The 24,983-nt window shown below is 46.2% G+C and overlaps 1 protein-coding gene across 1 annotated transcript in view; it reads left to right on the plus strand.

Moving 5' to 3' along the window:
* LOC124607383 overlaps window positions 1-24,661 on the plus strand; it is a 302,495-nt gene extending 277,834 nt beyond the window's left edge. Inside the window, exons 2-3 of the mRNA XM_047139699.1 lie at window positions 5,571-5,693; window positions 24,398-24,661. Of these exons, the coding sequence (XP_046995655.1) occupies window positions 5,571-5,693; window positions 24,398-24,481 (207 nt within the window). The 3' untranslated portion in view covers window positions 24,482-24,661. The remainder of the gene's footprint in view (window positions 1-5,570; window positions 5,694-24,397) is intronic.
* The last annotated feature ends 322 nt before the right edge of the window (window positions 24,662-24,983 follow it).

The following is a 24,983-nucleotide window of genomic DNA, read 5'->3' on the forward strand; positions in this document are numbered from 1 at the left end:
TATAATGTGTGTGTGTGTGTGTCTGTGTGTTTGCTTGAAGTGTCTACCAGTTCTGTAAGAAGCCAGATGCGACTACAGAGCTTCATGCGCCAGAGTTTGTGTCAACAACAATTAGCAATGGCGGTACCTTTTGAAAGGAAGAACTGCTGAGTAGGTCGTTGCCCCGCGCGCTGAGTTTTTTTTACCGAAAACATGTGGCGGGGCACGAGGACTCTCCGGCAGACGTTCTTAATGTGGCCGGCAGCCGTGCAGACATTTCCAGCGCCACTCGTTAGCCGCAGCGCCTGCAGACAAAGGCGGCTGGCAGAGGGAGCCTTCCGCGTCGGGCGGCAGACCGCCGCCGCTGCCGCTGCCGCTGCCGCTGCTGGCTGCGCTCGCCGCTGCTCGCTCCTCGTGCTTGTTAGCGGCTCCACCTGTCGTTAGCCCCGCCAGCCCCCACACGGCGGCTGCCGGCAGCCTTTCGCTTTGTCGCTGCATCGTGTGTCATTCCCAACACAGACACACGCCCCTGCCTGTTGCCGAGGTCGACAATACCACAGCTCGAGACAATCAGCCACAGTGTTTCTACAACTTCGCTACTGCAGCGCTACCAAGTGGCTAGACTGTGTGAATGACGGGTTCAGCGGGAGAAAGTGCTAAACGCTCAGTTTAATAAGGCTTAGCCTGATCGCACGTCTCTTCTTTTTTCGAATGTGTCACTTGCTGATAACAAGTGGTTCCAAACGTGCCGCTCGACAACATACTCTGCTACGCAAGTTACTTTGTTGTCCTTAAATTTAATGGTTCAAATGGTTCAAATGGCTCTGAGCACTATGGGACTCAACTTCTGAGGTCATCAGTCCCCTAGAGCTTAGAACTACTTAAACCTAACTAACCTAAGGACATCACACACATCCATGCCCGAGGCAGGATTCGAACCTGCGACCGTAGCGGTCCCGCGGTTCCAGACTGCAGCGCCTAGAACCGCACGGCCACTTCGGCCGGCTACAATAGCTCAAAACACGCTCTTCTGTTAGCATTTTTTTCAATTATCTGCTTTTTATTGGGTTGGTGCATAAGTTCATCGTGTTTTTTTTTTATAAGTTTAATAAACATAACAGACACACATAACAGAGACCATAGTCATAAATAGTATATTCTTCTTCATTCTTTACAACGTCAACGTTCCGGTAACATTTTGATTCCGCGACTGGATGGTTCAAATGGCTCTAAGGCACTATGCGACGTTACAGATAGAAAAACACTCAGGCAAAGGATATTTGCTTGGAAAGTTGGTCAAACGGAAATTAGAAAATGGTTCAAATGGCTCTGAGCACAATGGAACTTTACGCCTGAGGTCATCAGTCCCCTAGAACTTAGAACTACTTAAACCTAACTAACCTAAGGACATCACACACATCCATGCCCGAGGCAGGATTCGAACCTGCGACCGTAGCAATCGCGCGGTTCCAGACTGTAGCGCCCAGAACCGCTCGGCCATTCCGGCCGGCTCCAAAATGCAGATGACATATTTCGGAGCTTATTGTTGTGCTACAAATATCGAATGTCGTTTTATACCGTGAGATGAAATAAAACGCCTCTTTTAGACACTGTGCTATCAAAAACAGAGTGATATGAATGTGACACGGAAAGGCGGAGGAACAACCGCAGCTATACGAGGGTTGTGCAGAAATGTAGTTCCGATCGGGCGCGAAATGGAAACCACTGGGAAAATCCCATAAAGCTTTGCACAGATGTGTTGGGCAGTGTCTCTAGTATTCCCGTCGATCGTGTCGCGTCGCTCTTTTCAGTTTTGAGTGAACAGTGAGCACGTAACGATGCGTAGGGAATAGCGTCTCCCGCCAAATATGAGGGCCTGGTTAGAGATTTCGCCTTTGTCATGCAGCCCACATAACACAACTGTCGAGCAGTTCCTTCTTCATGCCAATTCTCGGCCGCACACTGCAGGGGCAATGAAGACGCTCCTGTAGCGTTTCCGATGAGAAGTGTTTGATCACCCACAATACAGTCCGTAATTGGCTCCCCCTGTGTCTCATCTCTGCTCACAAGAACCATTGGCTATGAAGACAAAATTTTTCCGCAGACAACGAGCTGCAGACCAGTGCCGATAATTTGCCGAAAGCACAGGCGGCTGCTTTCTATGACGAGCATATTGGGAAGTTGATACAACACTACGACAAATCTCTTTAAGTTGGAGAGGCGACTATGTAGAGAAGCAGGTGGAAGACGTACCTAACTGTTGCAAATAAAGCGTTTCTGGTTTTCACTGTGGTTTCCATTTCGCGACCGATCGGAACTCACTATCTGGAAAACCCTCGTACCAAGACCAGGCAGATCTCGTATGTTGACGGAAGGGACCCCCGGTCAGTGCGGATAGAAGTTGTAGAAATGTCGCATGAAATGAGCGAAAGGAATCACCCGTGAGATCCGAAGTGTTACCAATAGTCCAGCTGGCACAAAATGCATAGGACGTTAAATACAGGGTGATTCAAAAAGAATACCACAACTTTAAAAATGTGTATTTAATGAAAGAAACATAATATAACCTTCTGTCATACATCATTACAAAGAGTATTTAAAAAGGTTTTTTTCACTCAAAAACAAGTTCAGAGATGTTCAATATGGCCCCCTCCAGACACACGAGCAATATCAACCCGATACTCCAACTCGTTACACACTCTCTGTAGCATATCAGGCGTAACAGTTTGGATAGCTGCTGTTATTTCTCGTTTGAAATCATCAATGGTGGCTGGGAGAGGTGGTCGAAACACCATATCCTTAACATACCCCCATACCCCCATAAGAAAAAATCGCAGGGGGTAAGATCAGGGGTTCTTGGAGGCCAGTGATGAAGTGCTCTGTCACGGGCTGCCTGGCGGCCGATCCATCGCCTCGGGTAGTTGACGTTCAGGTGCAATTTGCAGCTCTCTGCTAGCTCTGCGAGTCGATTTTCCTGGGCTGCGAACAAATGCTTGCTGGATGCGTGCCACATTTTCATCACTCGTTCTCGGCCGTCCAGAACTTTTCCCTTTGCACAAACACCCATTCTCTGTAAACTGTTTATACCAACGTTTAATACACCACCTATCAGGAGGTTTAACACCATACTTCGTTCGAAATGCACGCTGAACAACTGTCGTCGATTCACTTCTGCCGTACTCAATAACACAAAAAGCTTTCTGTTGAGCGGTCGCCATTTTAGCATCAACTGACGCTGACGCCTAGTCAACAGCGCCTCAAGCGAACAAATGTACAACTAAATGAAACTTTATAGCCCCCTTAATTCGCCGACAGATAGTGCTTAGCTCTGCCTTTTGTCGTTGCAGAGTTTTGAATTCCTAAAGTTGTGGTATTCTTTTTGAATCACCCTGTATTATGGTGTACAGTGGTCGAGCAGTTCCTCATGAGCCAGGCATTCCTGTTGTCAATGCTAAGCGAAGCTCGAGTTGGTGTAAAAAGCGACGCCACTGCAGAGTGAATGACTGCAAGCGAGTGACCTGTGGCTGTCCGACGGGTGAATTTGGTGGAAACGCGGAGAACGTTACCTGCTATCATGTGTAAAGCCGACAGTGAAATACGGAGGGTGTTGTATTAGGGTATGTGGGTGTTCCTGATAGACAGGGCGTGGTCCCTTTATTTCGCTTCAGAAGAAACTAAATACGGAAGAATACGAACAAATTTTACAGCATTGTGTTGTACGCACAGTAGAGGAACAGTTCAGAGACGATGATTGTTTGTATCAGAATGAAAATGCACCCAGGCATGAAGCAGAATCTGTGAGGCAACGGTTTGTGGACGGTAACATTCCTGAAATGGACTTGCGCCTCCAGAGTTCCTACCTCTACCCATTGGAACCCCTGTTGCGCGACTTGGAGTCAATTCGCTTCAGATCCCCACCTTTCTCGATTTCAGCATTTGAGGAACAAAGGGCTACCATTACTTTAAACACATTCAGACACCTCATTTAATGTATTCCCAGCAGAATTCAAGTCGTCACAAAGGTCAAGGATGGACACACCCCGTATTAGAGTACACTAATAGGCGTTCAGATATATTTAATTAGATTTGTATTACACTGCACTCAGATTTTATTATGATAAGTTGACATTAGTAGGACGAGGGCTAGTTTAATTAATCTTTCCTATTCGTATCGGCAAAATCACTGCACCGTAATGGAAGCAAAATAATAAAAATAGCTATTTCTGAGCTTATGTCATCCTATTCTTCTGTTACTACACGCTAGTAGCTTGGAGCATTACCATCGCTGCACCTGTTAAAAGGTTGAATTGCATTTTGTTGTGCTTTCGCGAGTGTTCTTCGTAGACTGTGCTAATGTTTTGGTCTTTGGAATGTAGGCGACTCTTGACGGCGGGAGACACTTACAACACCAATATTTGCTCGATGAGTGGAGCAGAGGTGATGACATATATTTCCTGAGCACCATATCTGATAACCAGAAATTGTGACAATACACTGAGCTTAATCGACACTCACATTTCCGGCAGGCGTGGCCGAGCCGTTCTAGACGCTTCAGTCTGGAACCGCTTGACCGCTAGGTCGCAGGTACGAATCCTGCCTCGGGCATGGATGTGTGTGATGTCCTTAGGTTAGTTAGGTTTAAGTAGTTCTAAGTTCTAGGGGACTGATGACCTCAGATGTTAAGTCCCATAGTGCTCAGAGCCATTTTTTTGACACTCATATTAGCCGCTTGCCACCTAACGGAATGTGACAAAGAGTAGTAGTAATAATTTTTACACAATGCACCTGACAACGCAATCAGCCAGGAAATTTATCTGCAATGACAGTATTCTGGGAATGCCTTAGAAAGCGCTCCTGTGTGTCCCAAACGTCGCACACAGTTCTATAAAGCTTACCTGAAGTCTACTGTGAACACGTCACGGGACCTGCAAGTACAGATAGACATGTGATTCGTGCGGTCAGGTAATGCATCTCCACTTCCCTACGGTAAAATGTTGTCCTCTCTTCGTACACAGAGGTGAGACACACAGATTCTCAATTGAACATACGAGGCAATTACTCTATTTGGTATTTGCGTTAAAAGCAAGACATATTTGAGTTACATCCAAGTAATTTCTGCGGCAGTAGATCCTAAGCAAAAATATGAAGTCCTAGTGCGTTTTAAAATAAATAATAATGTTAGTAAAGTTAGTGGCTTGCTTGCTTGAAATGAAAATGACAAGTGATTTCTTTCTTTTTCTTTTTTTTTTTTTTTTTTTTTTTTTTTTTTGAACCTCCGATCGGTCGCGAAATGGAAACCACAGTGAAAGTCAAAAATGCCTTATTTGGAAAATTTAGCTACAATTTCCAGCTACTTCTGTACATAGTAGCGGCTCCAACAGACATTAGCCTACCGACTTACCCCCAGCCCACTTTGTTAGACTCTGTTTACAGACGCTTAAAATTTACGTTACTAATACTGCCGTTAAGTAATTGATAGCCCTAAGGAGCGGTTGATAGCATTGGCGTGCTGCGACCGGTGGGAGGTTTACGGTGAGAAGCCCCTCACCTGCTACTGTGCAGCCAGTAACGCGGTGGCTCCTGTGTTGCAGGTGGTGGTTCCCAAGCGGACGGCGCTGCTGCTGGACCGCCTGATGGTCGACCTGAAGCACCTCATGGACAAGGACCGCGGCGAGGCGCAGAACCCTATTGACAGCGGATCATCCATTGGCCGGGTAAGTGATGCGGGAAGGTTACTCACCTGAAAGTACCTGAATACAAACTGCTCAGTAAGAACTCGGTTTCTGTCGCAGCACTGTGAAAAACATCACGAGTAACCAGACTGTATGACAAGGGCTCATCCGTTGGCCGGGTAAGGGTGAATGGGGGTTTACTGACCTGTTGATGGTGGAGGAACAGTTACATAAGACGACTACAATACAAAATGAGAAGTGAAAATTTTATTGTAGGAAAGATTACGGGTTTCCTCAGGTATGTTATTACGCTCATTGATACTAGATGCACCATGGGTGTTTCTTACTAGCAAACATTCCTTGTGAGGTGCCGCTGCTACAGCCTGGACGGGTTTCTAATCGATAGTGGGTCGGTGGTCATAATGTGCTGGCTGGTCACTGCATATGCACGACCTGCCAGAAAGATTACCTGCTGTATAATTTGTTAGCTACATTATAGCAGGTCAGCAAATGGAAGCAGTTAATTCCATAAATTATCTGGGAGTAGGCATTGTTGTTGTTGTTGTTGTGGTCTTCAGTCCTGAGACTGGTTTGATGCAGCTCTCCATGCTATTCTATCCTATGGTAGAGTTTTGTCATGACTGGCTCTCCCAAGGCCATCAGTAGTTCTAATGGAATGTTGTCTACTTCCGGGGCCTTGTTTCGACTCAGGTCTTTCAGTACTCTGTCAAACTCTTCACGCAGTATCTTATCTCCCATTTCATCTTCATCTACATCCTCTTCCATTTCCATAATATTGTCCTCAAGTACATCGCCCTTGTATAAACCCTCTATATACTCCTTCCACCTTTCTGCCTTCCCTTCTTTGCTTAGAACTGGGTTGCCTTCTGAGCTCTTGATATTCATACAAGTGGTTCTCTTTTCTCCAAAAGTCTCTTTAATTTTCCTGTAGGCAGTATCTATCTTACCCCTAGTGAGACAAGCCTCTACATCCTTACATTTGTCCTCTAGCCATGCCTGCTTAGCCATTTTGCGCTTCCTGTCGATCTCATTTTTGAGACGTTTGTATTCCTTTTTGTCTGCTTCATTTACTGCATTTTTATATTTTCTCCTTTCATCAATTAAATTCAATATTTCTTCTGTTACCCAAGGATTTCTATTAGCCCTCGTCTTTTTACCTACTTGATCCTCTGCTGCCTTCACTACTTCATCCGTCAGAGCTACCCATTCTTCTTCTACTGTATTTCTTTCCCCCATTCCTGTCAATTGTTCCCTTATGCTCTCCCTGAAACTCTCTACAACCTTTGGTTCTTTCAGTTTATCCAGGTCCCATCTCCTTAAATTCCCACCTTTTTGCAGTTTCTTCAGTTTCAATCTGCAGTTCGTAACCAGTAGATTGTGGTCATTAGAAGTGATTTAAATTGGAATGACCATACAAAATTAATCGTCGGTAAAGCACATGCCAGACAGATTCATTGCAAGAATCCTATGGAAAAGCAGTCCCAAAACAAAGTCTGTAAGTTACAGTACACTTGTTCTCCCACTGCTTGAGTACTGCTCACCGATGTGGGATCCGTACCAAAAAAATGGTTCAAATGGCTCTGAGCACTATGGGACTTAACATCTATGGACTGATGATCTAGAACTTAGAACTACTTAAACCTAACTAACCTAAAGACATCACACAACACCCAGTCGTCACGAGGCAGAGAAAATCCCTGACTCCGCCATGAATCGAACCCCGGAACCCGGGCGCGGGAAGCGAGAACGCTACCGCACGACCACGAGCTGCGGATGATCAGTACCTGATAGGGTTGATAGAAGAGATAGAGAAGACCCAACGAGAGCAGTGCGCTTCGTTACAGCATCATTTAGTAATCGCGAAAGCGTTACGGAGACGACAGATAAACTCCAGTGGAAGACTCTGCAAGAGAGACGCTCAGTAGCTCCGTACGGGCTTTTGTTGAAGTTTCGAGAACATACCTTCACCTAGGAGTCAAGCAGTCTATTGCTCCCTCCTACGTATATCTCGCGAAGAGACCATGAGGATAAAATCAGAGAGATTAGAGCCCACACAGAGGCATACCGACAATCTTTCTTTCCACGAACAATACGAGACTGGAATAGAAGGGAGAACCGATAGAGGTACTCAAGGTACCCTCCGCCACACACCGGCTTGCGGAGTAGGGATGTTGATGTAGATGGTACATAGCATGACGCCAGGTAAACCATTTTTGTTTATCGCCAAAACTCTCTGTAACACACAGCTGCGCGTAATTCTACGGCAGTTGACTATCGTGAGAACATTCCGAGTCCTTCGAGATAATAAGTCGGTAACTACGCTGCACTGGCTCGTGGCACTGAAGCAGAGTAAAATTCCCGTGCAACGTCAGTCGCGCGCCTCGCCAGAAACCCGCCAACGTCGCTCGCACTCTGCGGAAGCCGCAGCCCCGACTGCCGGCACCGCGAGAGCCGGGGCCGTTGCTGTAGTTAATTCACGGCGTGACAAAAGAAACTCTCGTCGCGTGGAGACCAATAAAATGTCGTTAATTGGCCTTCCAGAGGCGGGTAATCGGGTTACTAGTTTACGAGGTGCCTGCTCTGTACCCAGCTACTGACACACTGGGAAAGCGCCCTTGGTCCTCGTAAGGCTTTGTTCGCGAGCGTAGGTACCCTAGCAAAGTGCATCTTGCGTTTTCATTTCTGCTGACCACGAGCTGCTAAGAACGTTACAGCCCAAAGTTGGTCCGACTATCCATTACACAATTAAGGAAAATGTCTATTGATATTGTTTGTGATAGTACTTATCGAAGCCGCAGTCCACGTCATATTTTTTGTCCCTAACGTTTCGTCTCCTAATGCTTGAGACATCATAAGAGGCCATAAAAACTAAGACAGTAGCTTCAAATCACATCAAGCTAAGCAAACCAACTGTTTTTTCACAACCAGGCAACGGTCACTTCGTGACGGCCTCACACTGCTGCCTAAGAGTGTGGAGTCGCACTGAATGTGCCATGTAGCTTGTACCGGGAAAAAGTTGGTGCCGTTTGCTTAATTTACCTCTAAGTTCCAGAATCTGCGCTTCAACTTCCCTGTGAAATTCATTTTTATGCTTCTGAATTTCTATGTCCTCTCTGTACCCTAGCGTCGTAAGTACGATACACTTGCACATAGACGACGCACTAAACGGAAGGGGCTGCTCACTAAAGTCCGAAATCCGATCTTCGCAGAGGATGTAGAGCATATATTGTTACCACCAAGTTTCAAATCGCGCAATGACAAGGGAAATTAGAACTCGTACTGAGACGTTAAGACAGTCGTTTTCATCGTTCGATCCGGAAGTGGAACAGAGGGGGGGGGGGGGGGGGGGGGGAGGTGGCAAATATCAAATATGACTTTGGAGCGATTTGTACCCTCCGCCACACACCGCTTGGTGGCTAGCGGAGTACATATGTAAATATATCGATGCAGAATGATTGGATCTTGACAAAACCACACAGTCGGAGAAACGAAATCGGTGTTTTCGTGGCGCCAGCACATCATCTGCTACTACAGATTTACCCGTGTTTCCCAGACGACAACTCCTGAGTTTGTTTAAAGGAATGAACGGCGATTAGATTTTAAATTCCACCTACTTTAAGTTTAGAAATGCTATCTAAGTCTTTATAGGCGCCGATGATGTCTCCAGCATTAGGAGAGGCAACGTCAGTCACACAAATATGCCTTATACCACCACCTAATGCCAGTAAAACCAAATTTTCCATGGGTGCAAATATCTCTCCTGAAAGTCGCATTGTTTGATTAGGACTTATCCAAACCAGAAGAACATGTCCAATTAACATACTCGCTGAAACGCAAGCTCTCTTTATCCGCACACTTGTTCATAGAAGAAGCTGAAACGCAAGGACTACAGACTCCAGTCATTGTCATCCCCGATGATGGGATCTCTGCCACACCCTCTGTGCCAAGTTTAATATGACGGGTTAGAACATAGCTCACAGAAGTATTACCTTCTCTGGTCTGCAGTCTTATTTCTTGTTTTCTGTATGGTAAACCAACTTTGCTAGAATTACAGTTTGAGTATTTATAGTTTCTTATTTTTCAGTTTTCCTATCACCCATTTTTTTTTTTTTTTTTTTTTACGATACACCATTAGAAGTGCCTTCTTCAGTTACTGGGTGGTACCTAATGTACGTTCGAGATTGCTCTCTTTGTACTGAACCCTTTACACACTAAGTAATCACGGTTTCTGTATATCAGAAAGGTTTCAATTTTCTCATTTTGCTAAATTCTTGGTTTTCTGTCGCTCTTCTCAACACCTTCATCCCAGTTTGCACAATTCAGATTATTTTTATTCAGCAAAGACATCCGCCTCTTTTTTTTTATACTATTAGCCCTCTTAAGTTGCCTTGATTTTATTCGTTGAACAGAAGAAAATATTGCGCCATAACAAGGCGTATTAAATTCCGATGCAAAACTGGTAAATGCATATAAAATAGACATAGCGCTGGTGAAAACCGGTTCAGATCATCTCCTTTCCTCCGTCTTTCTTCAGTAAAACCCACTGGCCAACGTTTTGGTAGCTCATCACTCTCTTATGCTTCCTTTTTGCATCAACCCATCCTCATAAAATCGTAATTTGCTAAGCAATATTTTATTACCTTCCGTCCCCAGTTGGGCGAGTGCTAACGAACACAACATTCGCACATTAAGACAAGATTTTTTTTTATACGAGTAAGAATAAATAGGTGACAATAGAAATGATTGATGATTAGGAATACCCACTTTACCATCCCAGCGAGAACACTAGAGACAAACCGCAACCTCGGGACTGAACAAGGAAAGGGGAGGAAATTGGCCGACCAGTACGTCAATCCCACTAATCGATTTAGAATAATCACAGCAAACCTCTGTCCGGATGGCCGAACGCCGATTCCAAACCTGGTCCTCTGGAATAGAGCCCAGTGCGTTAGCTACTGTGGCAGCTTGTGTAGTGATATAAACGAAAATACAGACTGCCAGAAGTCTCGCATAAAACACACGAGATTCTGCTACGGCGTAATGAAACGACAGAATGTGATTGTACCAAAGAATAAACAAGCTGTCCAATTTATCTTTACCTCCACGTGTAAGTTTTTTGTCCAGAAACAAAATAAAAAAATTACCAGGCAAATGTTGTTTAACCACCAGAGTGACATTAACAGTTATGACTGCCTTGCTCTTTAAGAAAGTAAGTCATTTTAAATAATAACCTAGATTTTTTATGATAATCCACTTCCGTTCCTCACGTGCTGTTCAAAAATGTATCACAGCGTATCATTCACACGAATATGGTGTTACTGAAAATGTAACACATACTTGGCTTTGACTCTCTTACACTAGCACACAGTGCAGGTACCCCGGGTCCACGAACGATACTGGCCATGCAACGACTTGTGACGCAACACTAGTCAGCTGGTTCGCCACACGCTCGGCTCTGTACAGGGCCCACTGGAAATCAATATGTCATTGAAAAGTTGTCTTAACTTTGTAGTGTGCTGTCAAGAGCTTGCATACCTTTAAAGGTGCAGTCAAGAATTATTCAGCTCGTCTGAAATAGTCACTCGCTCCCCACCGGAGGTGGCTCCCGGCACTCGCATGACCCTGCTGTGTCACGTGCTGTACGTAAGCGCGGCGGCCCGTTTTTCTAGTAGGTCTCGAGGTACCCGGGGCAACGTAACCCACCCACCTGCTGGAGTTGGCAGTAAAATTCTATGTACCGACTAGACAGAAAATCCTTGGAAGTTCTGGTCTTACGTTAAATCAGTAAGTGGCTCGAAACAGCATATCCAGACACTCCGGGATGATGATGGCACTGAAACAGAGGATGACACGCGTAAAGCTGAAATACTAAACACCTTTTTCCAAAGCTGTTTCTCAGAGGAAGACCGCAATGTAGTTCCTTCTCTAAATCCTCTCACAAATGAAAAAAATGGCTGACATCGAAATAAGTGTCCAAGGAATAGAAAAGCAACTGGAATCACTCAACAGAGGAAAGTCCACTGCACCTGACGGGATACCAATTCGATTCTACACAGAGTACGCAAAAGAACTGGCCCCCCTTCTAACAGCCGTGTACCGCAAGTCTCTAGAGGAACGGAGGGTTCCAAATGATTGGAAAAGAGCACAGGTAGTCCCAGTCTTCAAGAAGGGTCGTCGAGCAGATGCGCAAAACTATAGACCTATATCTCTGACGTCGATCTGTTGTAGAATTTTAGAACATGTTTTTTGCTCGAGTATCATGTCGTTTTTGGAAACCCAGAATCTACTATGTAGGATACGACATGGATTCCGGAAACAGCGATCGTGTGAGACCCAACTCGCTTTATTTGTTCATGAGACCCAGAAAATATTAGATACAGGCTCCCAGGTGGATGCTATTTTTCTTGACTTCCGGAAGGCGTTCGATACAGTTCCGCACTGTCGCCTGATAAACAAAGTAAGAGCCTACGGAATATCAGACCAGCTGCGTGGCTGGATTGAAGAGTTATCAATGGAGAGATGTCTACAGACGTTAAAGTAACCTCTGGCGTGCCACAGGGGAGTGTTATGGGACCATTGCATTTCACAATATATATAAATGACCTAGTAGATAGTGTCGGAAGTTCCATGCGGCTTTTCGCGGATGATGCTGTAGTATACAGAGAAGTTGCAGCATTAGAAAACTGTAGCGAAATGCAGGAAGATCTGCAGCGGATAGGCACTTGGTGCAGGGAGTGGCAACTGTCCCTTAACATGCGAATACATAGAAAGAAGGATCCTTTATTGTATGATTATATGATAGCGGAACAAACACTGGTAGCAGTTACTTCTGTAAAATATCTGGGACTATGCGTGCGGAACGATTTGAAGTGGAATGATCATATAAAATTAATTCTTGGTAAGGCGGGTACCAGGTTGAGATTCATTGGGAGAGTGCTAAGAAAATGTAGTCCATCAACAAAGGAGGTGGCTTACAAAACACTCGTTCGACCTATACTTGAGTATTGCTCATCAGTGTGGGATCCGTACCAGATCGGTCTGACGGAGGAGATAGAGAAGATCCAAAGAAGAGCGGCGCGTTTCGTCACAGGGTTATTTGGTAAGCGTGATAGCGTTACGGAGATGTTTAATAAACTCAAGTGGCAGACTTTGCAAGAGAGGCGCTCTGCATCGCGGTGTAGCTTGCTGTCCAGGTTTCGAGGGAGCGCGTTTCTGGATGAGGTCTCGAATATATTGCTTCCCCCTACTTATACCTCCCAAGGAGATCACGAATGTAAAATTAGAGAGATTCGAGCGCGCACGGAGGCTTTCAGACAGTCGTTCTTCCCGCGACTGGAACAGGAAAGGGAGGTAATGACAGTGGCACGTAAAGTGCCCTCCGCCACACACCGTTGGGTGGCTTGGGGAGTATAAATGTAGATGCAGATGTAGATGAAACAAATGGTATCACAAGGTAAATGCATACCGGTGTTTCAGTCAACGTCTTCAGAGTGTGTGAGTATAATGTACACCAACGAATAAAAGACAAAGCTGCTATTCAGCTATGGAGAATGTAAGTTAGTAGAACAGGTGTCTCTAAAACAATTACAACATCGTCGGCAAACCTCAAAGTTTTTAATTCTTCTCCGTGCATTGCCATAGCCTTTCTAAATTTCTTTTTAGTTTCCTTTCCTGACTGAATAAAATTGGGGATGGACAACAACCTTGCCTCACTCCCTTCTCAATCACTGCTGCCCCTTCATGTCTTTCGACTTTTATAGCTACAGTCTGATTTGTGTGTACCTGCACACCACCGAAAACAAGTTCTCCTGAATGAGATTTTCACTCTGCAGCGGAGTGTGCGCTGATATGAAACTTCCTGGCAGATTAAAACTGTGTGCCGGACCGAGACTTGAACTCGGGACCTTTGCCTTTCGCGGGCAAGTGTTCTGCCAAATGAGCTACCCAAGCACGACTCACGCCCCGTCCTCACACCTTTACTTCTGCCAGTACATCGTCTCCTACCTTCCAAACTTTACAGAAGTTCTCCTGCAAACCTTGCAGAACTAGCGCTCCTGAAAGAAAGGATGTTGTGGCGACATGGCTTAGCCACAGCCTGGAGGATGTTTCCAGAATGAGATTTTCATTCTGCAGTGGAGTGTGCTCTGATACGAAACTTCCTGGCAGATTAAAACTGTGTGCTGGACCGAGACTCAAACTCGGGACCTTTTCCTTTCGCGGGTAAGTGCTCTACCATGGGAGGTACTGGCAGAAGTAGAGCTGTGAGGAAGGGGCGTGAGTCGTGCTTGGGTAGCTCAAATGGTAGAGCACTTGCCCGTGAAAGGCAAAGGTCCCGAGTTCGAGTCTCGGTGTGGCACAGTTTTAATCTGCCAGGAAGTTACAAGTTGTCCTGTTCCTGCAGACTCCATGTACTGTTGTCTTCTATGTCTTATTTAAATATTTACGTCACTCACATTTTTTTTTTTTAGAAATTCTCTGTCATTAGTATATGGCCGAGTAGGAGGTTTAACTTCTGACACCTCTCAACACAGCAGATGGTCACTCTGCTTGCGAGGTGGTTCGGTAGAGACGCCTTACCTAATCGACATCCGATAAACGTACGGACGCTCAGTGAAGAATGTACGAACACCGAAATCGCTGACGTTACAGAAGTGCTTTCACCCACGTACACAGATGGAAAAAAGTCGCAACACCAAGAAGGAGTTGTGGGACGTAAACGAAAGGTGGTAGGCGTTTTTCTACATCTGAAAGATAATCTGTATTCCAATTTCGCGCCAGTCGCTTAAGAGCGGCGTTAGTAGCGCCGGATTGAGGATGCAAATCAGGTTTGCTTTAAATACATCCTGTAACAGTCGGGAGCGCCAGTTATCTTTGAGCTTGGACATGATGAGTTAGTGTTAGTGTAGAAAACCATTGAGACGACAAGGACGCCATTATCATCACCTCACTGAGTCTGAATGAGGTCGTGTAGTAGGGCTACGAGAAGCTGGATGTTGCTTCTGCGATACCGCAGAAAGACATGACAGGTATGTAGACACTGTACATGGCTGCTGGCAGCGGTGGTCACAATAATACACGGTCACAGGAAGACAAGTTCTGGATGGCCACGTGGCACTATCGAGAGGGAAGTCCATTGTGTTCGGCGTATGGCTCTGGCGCATCGCAATGCATCAGCAGCAGCAACTTGAGCATCTACATCTACATTTATACTCCGCAAGCCACCCAACGGTGTGTGGCGGAAGGCACTTTACGTGCCACTGTCATTGCCTCCCTTTCCAGTTCCACTGGCGTATGGTTCGCGGGAAGAACGACTGTCTGAAAGCCTCCGTGCGCGCTCGAATCTCTCTAATTTTACATTCGTGATCTCCTCGGGAGGCATAAGTAGGGGGAAGCAATATATTCGATACCTCATCCAGAAACGCACCCTCTCGAAACCTGGACAGCAAGCTACACCGCGATGCAGAGCGCCTCTCTTGCAGAGTCTGCCACTTGAGTTTGCTAAACATCTCCGTAACGCTATCACGGTTACCAAACAACCCTGTAACGAAACGCGCCGCTCTTCTTTAGATCTTCTGTATCTCCTCCGTCAACCCGACCTGGTACGGATCCCACACTGATGAGCAATACTCAAGTACAGGCCGAACGAGTGTTTTGTAAGCCACCTCCTTTGTTGATGGACTACATTTTCTGAGGACTCTCCCAATGAATCTCAACCTGGTACCCGCCTTACCAACAAATAATTTTATATGATCATTTCACTTCAAATCGTTCCGCACGCCTACTCCCAGATATTTTACAGAAGTAACTGCTACCAGTGTTTGTTCCGCTATCATATAATCATACAATAAAGGATCCTTCTTTCTATGTATTCGCAATACATTACATTTGTCTATGTTAAGGGTCAGTTGCCACTCCCTGCACCAAGTGCCTATCCGCTGCAGATCTTCCTACATTTCGCTGCAATTTTCTAATGCTGCAACTTCTCTGTATACTACAGCATCATCCGCGAAAAGCCGAATGGAACTTCCGACACTATCTACTAGGTCATTTATATAAATTGTGAAAAGCAATTGTCCCATAACACTCCCCTGTGGCACGCCATTGAGAACAACATGCTGTGTTCTGTTTGCTAAAAATTCTTCAATCCAGCCACACAGCTGGTCTGATATGCCGTCGGCTCTTACTTTGTTTATCAGGCGACAGTGCGGAACTGTATCGAACGCCTTCCGGAAGTCAAGGAAAATAGCATCTACCTGGGAGGCTGTATCTAATATTTTCTGGGTCTCATGAACAAATAAAGCGAGTTGGGTCTCACACGATCGCTGTTTCCGGAATCCATGTTGATTCCTACATAGTAGATTCTGGGTTTCCAAAAACGACATGATACTCGAGCAAAAAAACATGTTCTAAAATTCTACAACAGATCGACGTCAGAGATATAGGTCTATAGTTTTGCGCATCTGCTCGACGACCCTTCTTGAAGACTGGGACTACCTGTGGTCTTTTCCAATCATTTGGAACGCTCCGTTCCTCTAGAGACTTGCGGTATACGGCTGTTAGAAGGGGGGCAAGTTCTTTCGCGTACTTTGTGTAGAATCGAATTGGTATCCCGTCAGGTCCAGTGGACTTTCCTCTATTCGACCTGTTGTGATACCATTCATGAGCAGTATTCCAGGGGGTGCTTTCCAACAGGTTACCGCCAGCCCACACACTGCTGTTGTAAACCAACATGCTCAACAGAGCTGATACTCCAGCTAAACCCGTTGGGCAGAGAAGGTAATAGGATTGTGGAAGTGGCCAAGGGTTGGGGTCAGTTTCTGCTTCTAATTGTCATTTATTGTAATTTAAAAACCTTTACAAGCAAAGCGGCACGTTGCCGAATCCTTACCGAATGCCACTCTTTCACGGCTGAAGGCCTCCAACAAGAAATCTTAACAAGATAAAAACCGAATTAAGACAGCAATAAAATAATTCAAGAAACAACATACGCAAAGAGCAATACAAATGGCTGAGGGCAACAATTAAAATCCAAAATTTAAGAATATATTGCCACAGACCTTTAGAGGCAGAAGGCAAACAAGGAATTTTTAAAAAATCTAAATTCAATTATGATAGCAATAAAATAATTAAAAACCTAAAAGGCAACACACGCAAGGTGCAACGCAAATGGCTGAGGGCGACAATTAAATTTCAAAACTTCAGAATGTATTACCATAGACCTTTAAAGGCGGAAGGCCAGCATGTTTAACAACAAGAAATCTTAAAAATCAACAAGATAAAAATGAAATTAAGATAGCAATAAAGTAATTTAAAGAAGCAACGTATGCAAGGTGCAATACCAATGGCTGAGAGCCACAATTAAGCTTCAAAATTTTAAAATATATTACCATAATCTTTAAAGGCAGAAGGCCGGCGTGTTTAAGCTTGAAAGATAAATTTAAACATTAATCTTGCAAAATTTTAAGAAAACAAACAAATAACCATAAGCCTAAAATTTAAAATAGCTGACAACAGATAATTAAACACCGGTGGCACTCAGAAGGCCTCCAGGGAGGTCGGTCTGCCCTCGTTCACTTGGGTGAGACAGGTGGTGAGCCCAACTATACTTGATCCGTCGGAATCCAACCAGGGGACAGCCACGGACCGACCGACACATTGACTTGCTTCCCACCAGTCGGTACACGACAACTCAAACCGGCAATGTTACAAACGTGATAATCCACAATGGAGTACGTATTAGCTGTCAAAATTGCACACCTTGTTGGACAGCGACAACAGGTGAGGAAAGGACGCTGCCTCAAATTACGTTAGTGACCAGGGCAGGTAACCGGAACACTAACGGTCACAAGGCAGAAAATTCCGCTGGTACACTTGAATTTCTAACAAGGTAATAGTTAACTTAGCTCAAAAGAACACTGCCTGAATTTACTTCAGTGCTCAGGGCAGGTAACCAGAGCACTGACGGCCACAAGACAGAAAATTCCACTGGTGCACTCAAATCGTAGTCGACCAAAATACACTACTGGCCATTAAAATTGCTACACCAAGAAGAAATGCGGATCATAAACGGGTATTCATGGGACAAATATATTATACTGGAACTGACATGTGATACATTTTCACGCAGTTTTGGTGCGTAGATCCTGAGAAATCACTACCCAGAACAACAACCTCTGGCCGTAATAACGCGCTTCATACGCCTGGGCATTGAGTCAAACAGAGCTTGGATGGTGTGTACAGGTACAGCTGCCCATGCAACTTCAACACGTTACCACAGTTCATCAAGAGTAGTGACTGGCGTATTGTGACGAACCAGTTGCTCGGCCACCATTGACCGGACGTTTTCAATTGGTGAGACATCTGGAGAATGTGCTGGCCAGGGCAGCAGTCGAACATTTTCTGTATCCAGAAAGGCACGTACAGGACCGGCAACATGCAGTCGTGCATTATCCTGCTGAAATGTAGGGTTTCGGCAGGGATCGAATGAAGGGTTGAGCCACGGTTCGTAACACATTTGAAATGTAACGTGCACTGTTCCAAGTGTCATCAGTGCGAACAAGAGGTGACCGAGACGTGTAACCAATGGCACCCCATACCATCATGCCGGGTGATACGCCAGTATGGCGATGACGAATACACGCTTCCAATGTGCGTTCACCGAAATGTCGCCAAACACGGATGCGACCATCATGATGCTGTATACAGAACCTGGATTCATCCGAAAAAATGTTTTGCCATTCGTGCACCCAAGTTCGTCGTTGAGTACACCATCGCAGGTGCTCCTCTCTGTGATGCAGCGCCAAGGGTAACCGCAACCATGGTCTCCGAGCTGATAGTCCATGCTGCTGCAAACGTCGTCGAACTATTCGTGCAAATGGTTGTTGTCTTGCAAACGTCCCCATTTGTTGACTCAGGGATCGAGACGTGGCTGCACGATCCGTTACAGCCATGCAGATACGATGCCTGTCATCTCGACTGCTAGTGATAGGAGGCCGTTGGGATCCAGCACGGCGTTCCGTATTACCCTTCCGAACCCACCGATTCCATATTCTGCTGACAGTCATTGGATCCCGACCAAATCGAGCAGCAATGTCGCGATACGATAAACCGCAATCGCAATAGGCTACAATCCGACCTTTATCAAAGTCGGAAACGTGATGGTACGCATTTCTCCTCCTTTCACGAGGCATCACAACAACGTTTCAGCAGGCAACGCCGGTCAGCTGCTGTTTGTGTATGAGAAATCGGTTGGAAACTTTCCTCATGTCAGCACGTTGTAGGTGTCGCCACTGGCGCCAACCTAGTGTGAATGCTCTGAAAAGCTAATCATTTGCATATCACAGCATCTTCTTCCTGTCGGTTATATTTCGCGTCCGTAGCTCGTCATCTTCGTGGTGTAGAAATTTTAATAACCAGTAGTGTAGTTAATTGCACCGCATGGCGGCTAAATCTCAGCAGTAGAACCACTCGGTGTTGCTCTCCGGAAAACCTCCCCAACAGGAAACCACCGAAGCGAGCCACCATAACATGAATAGACGTGGCTTGGGTAGCTGAAACCACTATTCAGCTTTGACGTCCTGAGTCGGTGAACAACGAAGCTCGTAGTGATCGGACAGCTCCACACACGCTCCGACACTGCGCAGGGGCTGCCAGCCGCCCCAGCCGACATAACATCCCCCGTCCGCAACAACCGACAGACTGACTCCAGACCTACGACCACAGATACTAGTAGGCTGGCCTTGCTGGCTCTGGCTCTGAGCACTATGGGACTCAACTGCTGAGGTCATTAGTCCCCTAGAACTTAGAACTAGTTAAACCTAACTAACCTAAGGACATCACAAACATCCATGCCCGAGGCAGGATTCGAACCTGCGACCGTAGCAGTCTTGCGGTTCCAGACTGCAGCGCATTTAACCGCACGGCCTCTTCGGCCGGCGTGGCCTTGCTGTGCAGAAGCCATAGGACTGGTGTGGCTCCAACATAAACCACGTGACTGTTGGCAAAATGTGTCGTGATTTCAAATCAGCGATCTGCTATCCTATGTTTGTATCGTATTTTCCCCACATTTCTCAATTTACTGCCAAACGCTTCCAACAAAAATAACTTTTTTATTTGCGAAATATTATGGCAGTACTACATTTTACCTGGATTTGTTCACAGTACCATTTATAAATTCTAACGAAGACACTCCTGGAAATTGAAATAAGAACACCGTGAATTCATTGTCCCAGGAAGGGGAAACTTTATTGACACATTCCTGGGGTCAGATACATCACATGATCACACTGACAGAACCACAGGCACATAGACACAGGCAACAGAGCATGCACAATGTCGGCACTAGTACAGTGTATATCCACCTTTCGCAGCAATGCAGGCTGCTATTCTCCCATGGAGACGATCGTAGAGATGCTGGATGTAGTCCTGTGGAACGGCTTGCCATGCCATTTCCACCTGGCGCCTCAGCTGGACCAGCGTTCGTGCTGGACGTGCAGACCGCGTGAGACGACGCTTCATCCAGTCCCAAACATGCTCAATGGGGAACAGATCCGGAGATCTTGCTGGCCAGGGTAGTTGACTTACACCTTCTAGAGCACGTTGGGTGGCACGGGATACATGCGGACGTGCATTGTCCTGTTGGAACAGCAAGTTCAAAAAATGGTTCAAATGGCTCTGAGCACTATGGGACTCAACTGCTGAGGTCATTAGTCCCCTAGAACTTAGAACTAGTTAAACCTAACTAACCTAAGGACATCACAAACATCCATGCCCGAGGCAGGATTCGAACCTGCGACCGTAGCGGTCTTGCGGTTCCAGACTGCAGCGCCTTTAACCGCACGGCCACTTCGGCCGGCTGAACAGCAAGTTCCCTTGCCGGTCTAGGAATGGTAGAACGATGGGTTCGATGACGGTTTGGATGTACCGTGCACTATTCAGTGTCCCCTCGACGATCACCAGTGGTGTACGGCCAGTGTAGGAGATCGCTCCCCACACCATGATGCCGGGTGTTGGCCCTGTGTGCCACGGTCGTATGCAGTCCTGATTGTGGCGCTCACCTGCACGGCGCCAAACACGCATACGACCATCATTGGCACCAAGGCAGAAGCGACTCTCATCGCTGAAGACGACACGTCTCCATTCGTCCCTCCATTCACGCCTGTCGCGACACCACTGGAGGCGGGCTGCACGATGTTGGGGCGTGAGCGGAAGACGGCCTAACGGTGTGCGGGACCGTAGCCCAGCTTCATGGAGACGGTTGCGAATGGTCTTCGCCGATACCCCAGGAGCAACAGTGTCCCTAATTTGCTGGGAAGTGGCGGTGCGGTCCCCTACGGCACTGCGTAGGATCCTACGGTCTTGGCGTGCATCCGTGCGTCGCTGCGGTCCGGTCCGAGGTCAAAGGGCACGTGCACCTTCCGCCGACCACTGGCGACAACATCGATGTACTGTGGAGACCTCACGCCCCACGTGTTGAGCAATTCGGCGGTACGTCCACCCGGCCTCCCGCATGCCCACTATACGCCCTCGCTCAAAGTCCGTCAACTGCACATACGGTTCACGTCCACGCTGTCGCGGCATGCTACCAGTGTTGAAGACTGCGATGGAGCTCCGTATGCCACGGCAAACTGGCTGACACTGACGGCGGCGGTGCACAAATGCTGCGCAGCTAGCGCCATTCGACGGCCAACACCGCGGTTCCTGGTGTGTCCGCTGTGCCGTGCGCGTGATCATTGCTTGTACAGCCCTCTCGCAGTGTCCGGAGCAAGTATGGTGGGTCTGACACACCGGTGTCAATGTGTTTTTTTTCCATTTCCAGGAGTGTACATCGAACGCCACTCTGATGGGCAGGGGGACGAAATTACTATAAACTATCAATTAAAGTAAAATGTCGTTAAAATTCAATTAAACAGTCAAAACTTTAAACAATTCGCCGCGTTTTGAGCTCTAGTCACTTATAAAAGATAATGGGATATGGGAATTATGTCAACTATAGGTGCCAAAATTGTCGACTTTAGGAGCAGGTCCAATTTAGAGTATCAATTTTAGGTGCTATTCAAAGGTTCAGTTCCCACTATTTTTAGAAAAGTTTAAACTATCATTTTAAAAAAATGATATTTTAGATGAAAGGTGAGACTTTGAAGTTTCAGAAAATAATTTTGGAGCCTACATTTATTTAATAGTATTAAAAGGTAGAAAAAAATTCTCTTCATGTGCTCTTACCTTATTATAATCTCACTTGTATATACAAATCCTTCAGGGCCTGTATCCAAAGCTGCCTTCGGTTTTCATCCTTAGGGAACCTACGAGTAGGAACGAGAAACTGTTATACTTACTTCTGCAACCGAATTATCACAGATACTTTCCAAAATGTAATATGAGTCTGTCTTTACAGGCATCACATTTAACACTTTGATTTACGTGATACTCTATTTCAAGTGTCAAAACATATAAAAGTCACTTCAGCAGATTTCAATAAACGCATCTGCACTATCATAGAAACACTTACACGTGAAATGTAATGCCATTTGCCCCGACAAAACGCTTGAGTACCGCCATAAGCGCAACATGAAACAACCATGTTTTGCCAACATTTACGTGACTTCAGTCCAGAGATGATGGAGCCACGAAAATGACGTCAGGGCCAGTCTGTTATATTTATGGTCGAAGCTCCAGACCCCCCTGCCGGAAACTATATGCACCAAACGAAAAATGGTACACGGCGCAAATATCGATACACATCACTGCTGCGACACGTAGAAGGAAGAAGAACCACGATGTAACCGCGACAAGCGCGGGAAACCAAACACAGGCAGACAGCGAAGTTCACGAAAACGCATAGTTGGGATAGAGCACGGCTCCAGAGTGTCAACATGACCCTTGGTCTGCCCGATCACCAGATGTCTCTGGAATCGAGCACATTTGGAACATCACTGGACGACAACTTCAGGTCATCCATAAACATCATAAAGCGTCCCTGTACTGACCGACCAAGTGGAACAGGCATGGAAGTCTCTCCCAAAAAACTGGCATCCGGCACCTCTACAACACAACGCATGCACGATTGCAAGCTTGCATTCAACATTGTGGCTGTTACACCGGTTATCAATATACCAGCATTTCACATTTGTAGTGGCATATCTCGCACTTACATTAACCTGTTATCATGGATGGTACTCACTTACACTACTGGCCATTAAAATTGCTACACCACGAAGATGACGTGCTACAGACGCGAAATGTAACCGACAGGAAGAAGATGCTGCGATATGCAAAAGAATAGCTTTTCAGAGCATTCACACAAGGTTGGCGCCGGTGGCGACACCCACAACGTGCTCCCATCAGGAAAATTTCCAACCGATCTCTCATACACAAACAGCAGTTGACCGGCGTTGCCTGGTCCAACGTTGTTGTGATGCCTTGTGCAAGGAGGAGGAATGTGTACCATCACGTTTCCGACTTCGATAAAGGTCGGATTGTAGCCTATTGCGATTGCGGTTTATCGTATCGCGACATTGCTGCTCCCTTCGGTCGAGATCCAATGACTCTTAGCAGAATATGGAATCGATGGGTTCGAGAGGGTAATACGGAACGCCGTGCTGGATCCCAACGGCCTCGTATCACTAGCAGTTGAGATGACAGGCATCTTATCCGCATGGCTGTAACGGACCGTGCAGCCACGTCTCGATCCCTGAGTCAGTAGATGGGGACGTTTGCAAGAGAACAACCATCTGCACGAACAGTTCGACGACGTTTCCAGCAGCATGGAATATCGGCTCGGAGACCATGGCTGCGGTTACCCTTGATGCTGCATCACAGACAGGAGCGCCTGCGATGGTGTACTCAACGACGAACCTGGGTGCACGATGGCAAAACGTCATTTTTTCGGATGAATCCAGGTTCTGTTTACAGCATCATGATGGTCGCATCCGTGTTTGGCGACATCGCAGTGAACGCACATTGGAAGCGTGTATTAGTCAACCCCGTACTGGCGTATCACCCGGCGTGATGGTATGGGGTGCCATTGGTTACACGTCTCGGTCACCTCTTGTTCGCATTGACGGCACTTTGAACAGTGGACGTTACATTTCAGATGTGTTACGACCCGTGGCTCTACCCTTCATTCGATCCTTGCGAAACCGTACATTTCAGCAGGATAATGCACGACTGCATGTTGCAGGTCGTGTACGGGCATTTCTGGATACAGAAAATGTTCGACTGCTGCCCTGGTCAGCACATTCTCCAGATCTCTCACCAAGTGAAAACGTCTGGTCAATGGCGGCCGAGCAACTTGCTCGTCACAATACGCCAGTCACTACTCTTGATTAACTGTGGTATCGTGTTGAGGCTGCACGGACATCTGTACCTGTACACGCCAGCCAAGCTCTGTTTGACTCAATGACCAGGCGTATCAAGGCCGTTATTACGGCCAGAGGTGGTTGTCCTGGGCACTGATTTCTCAGGATCTATGCACCCAAATTGCGTGAAAATGTAATCACATGTCAGTTCTAGTAGAGTATATTTGTTCAATGAATACCCGTTTACCATCTGCATTTCTTCTTGATGTAGCAATTTTAATGGCCAGTAGTGTAAATACTGTATGTTACCTGGACAAATGTATGCCCGAAATTTCACACTGTACATTATTTATTTTTTCGTGTTGCCATCTCTTTGTGTCAGTGTGTTTCACTGCCTGCTCACAGCTGCCGTTCTCTCTCGTTTTGCAGATGGCGCTGCAGCGCCGCGGGCAGAAGACGGGCCAGTATTGGCGCTGCTACTTTAACGCCGTCACGTGCTTCCGGCGGAAGTGAGCCGCCAGTCAGCCTTCGTCGTCTGCAACAACGGATCTCTTGTGTTCACTCTCTCTCTCTCTCTATCTATCTCGCTCTCTAAATTTCTTCTAAAGAGTTTATTAAAACATTCTTAATAATTCCATTGTCACTATAATGTATTCTGTGTTGAATGATTAAATGTGTAGAATGTGTTCTGTAGTTGTGCGTTTTTCCTAGATTCCTTTACCACGTCCATTTCCGAATGTACCTTAAAAAAGTTCACCTCTGAGAACAAATTAATTTTGCCAGGAAAATTAACACAGACACTGACCGCCTTGTCAAAAGTGTCTTGATGTTGTCAGAGAAGGCTGGTGAACGCAGCGATACCTCTTACTGAGCCGAGTGTGACAGAGCATGTAAAGGACTAACACACACAAGAGTGACTGCGAACAAATTACATACCACATCGTTTACGCTCATCTTCAGGGACGCCGACCGTGGAAGACTCATCACATGGCTGCAGTTTCCTGTTGCTGCACTC

This window comes from Schistocerca americana, chromosome 3 (genome assembly GCF_021461395.2).
Source record: "Schistocerca americana isolate TAMUIC-IGC-003095 chromosome 3, iqSchAmer2.1, whole genome shotgun sequence".
Lineage (NCBI taxonomy): Eukaryota > Metazoa > Arthropoda > Insecta > Orthoptera > Acrididae > Schistocerca > Schistocerca americana.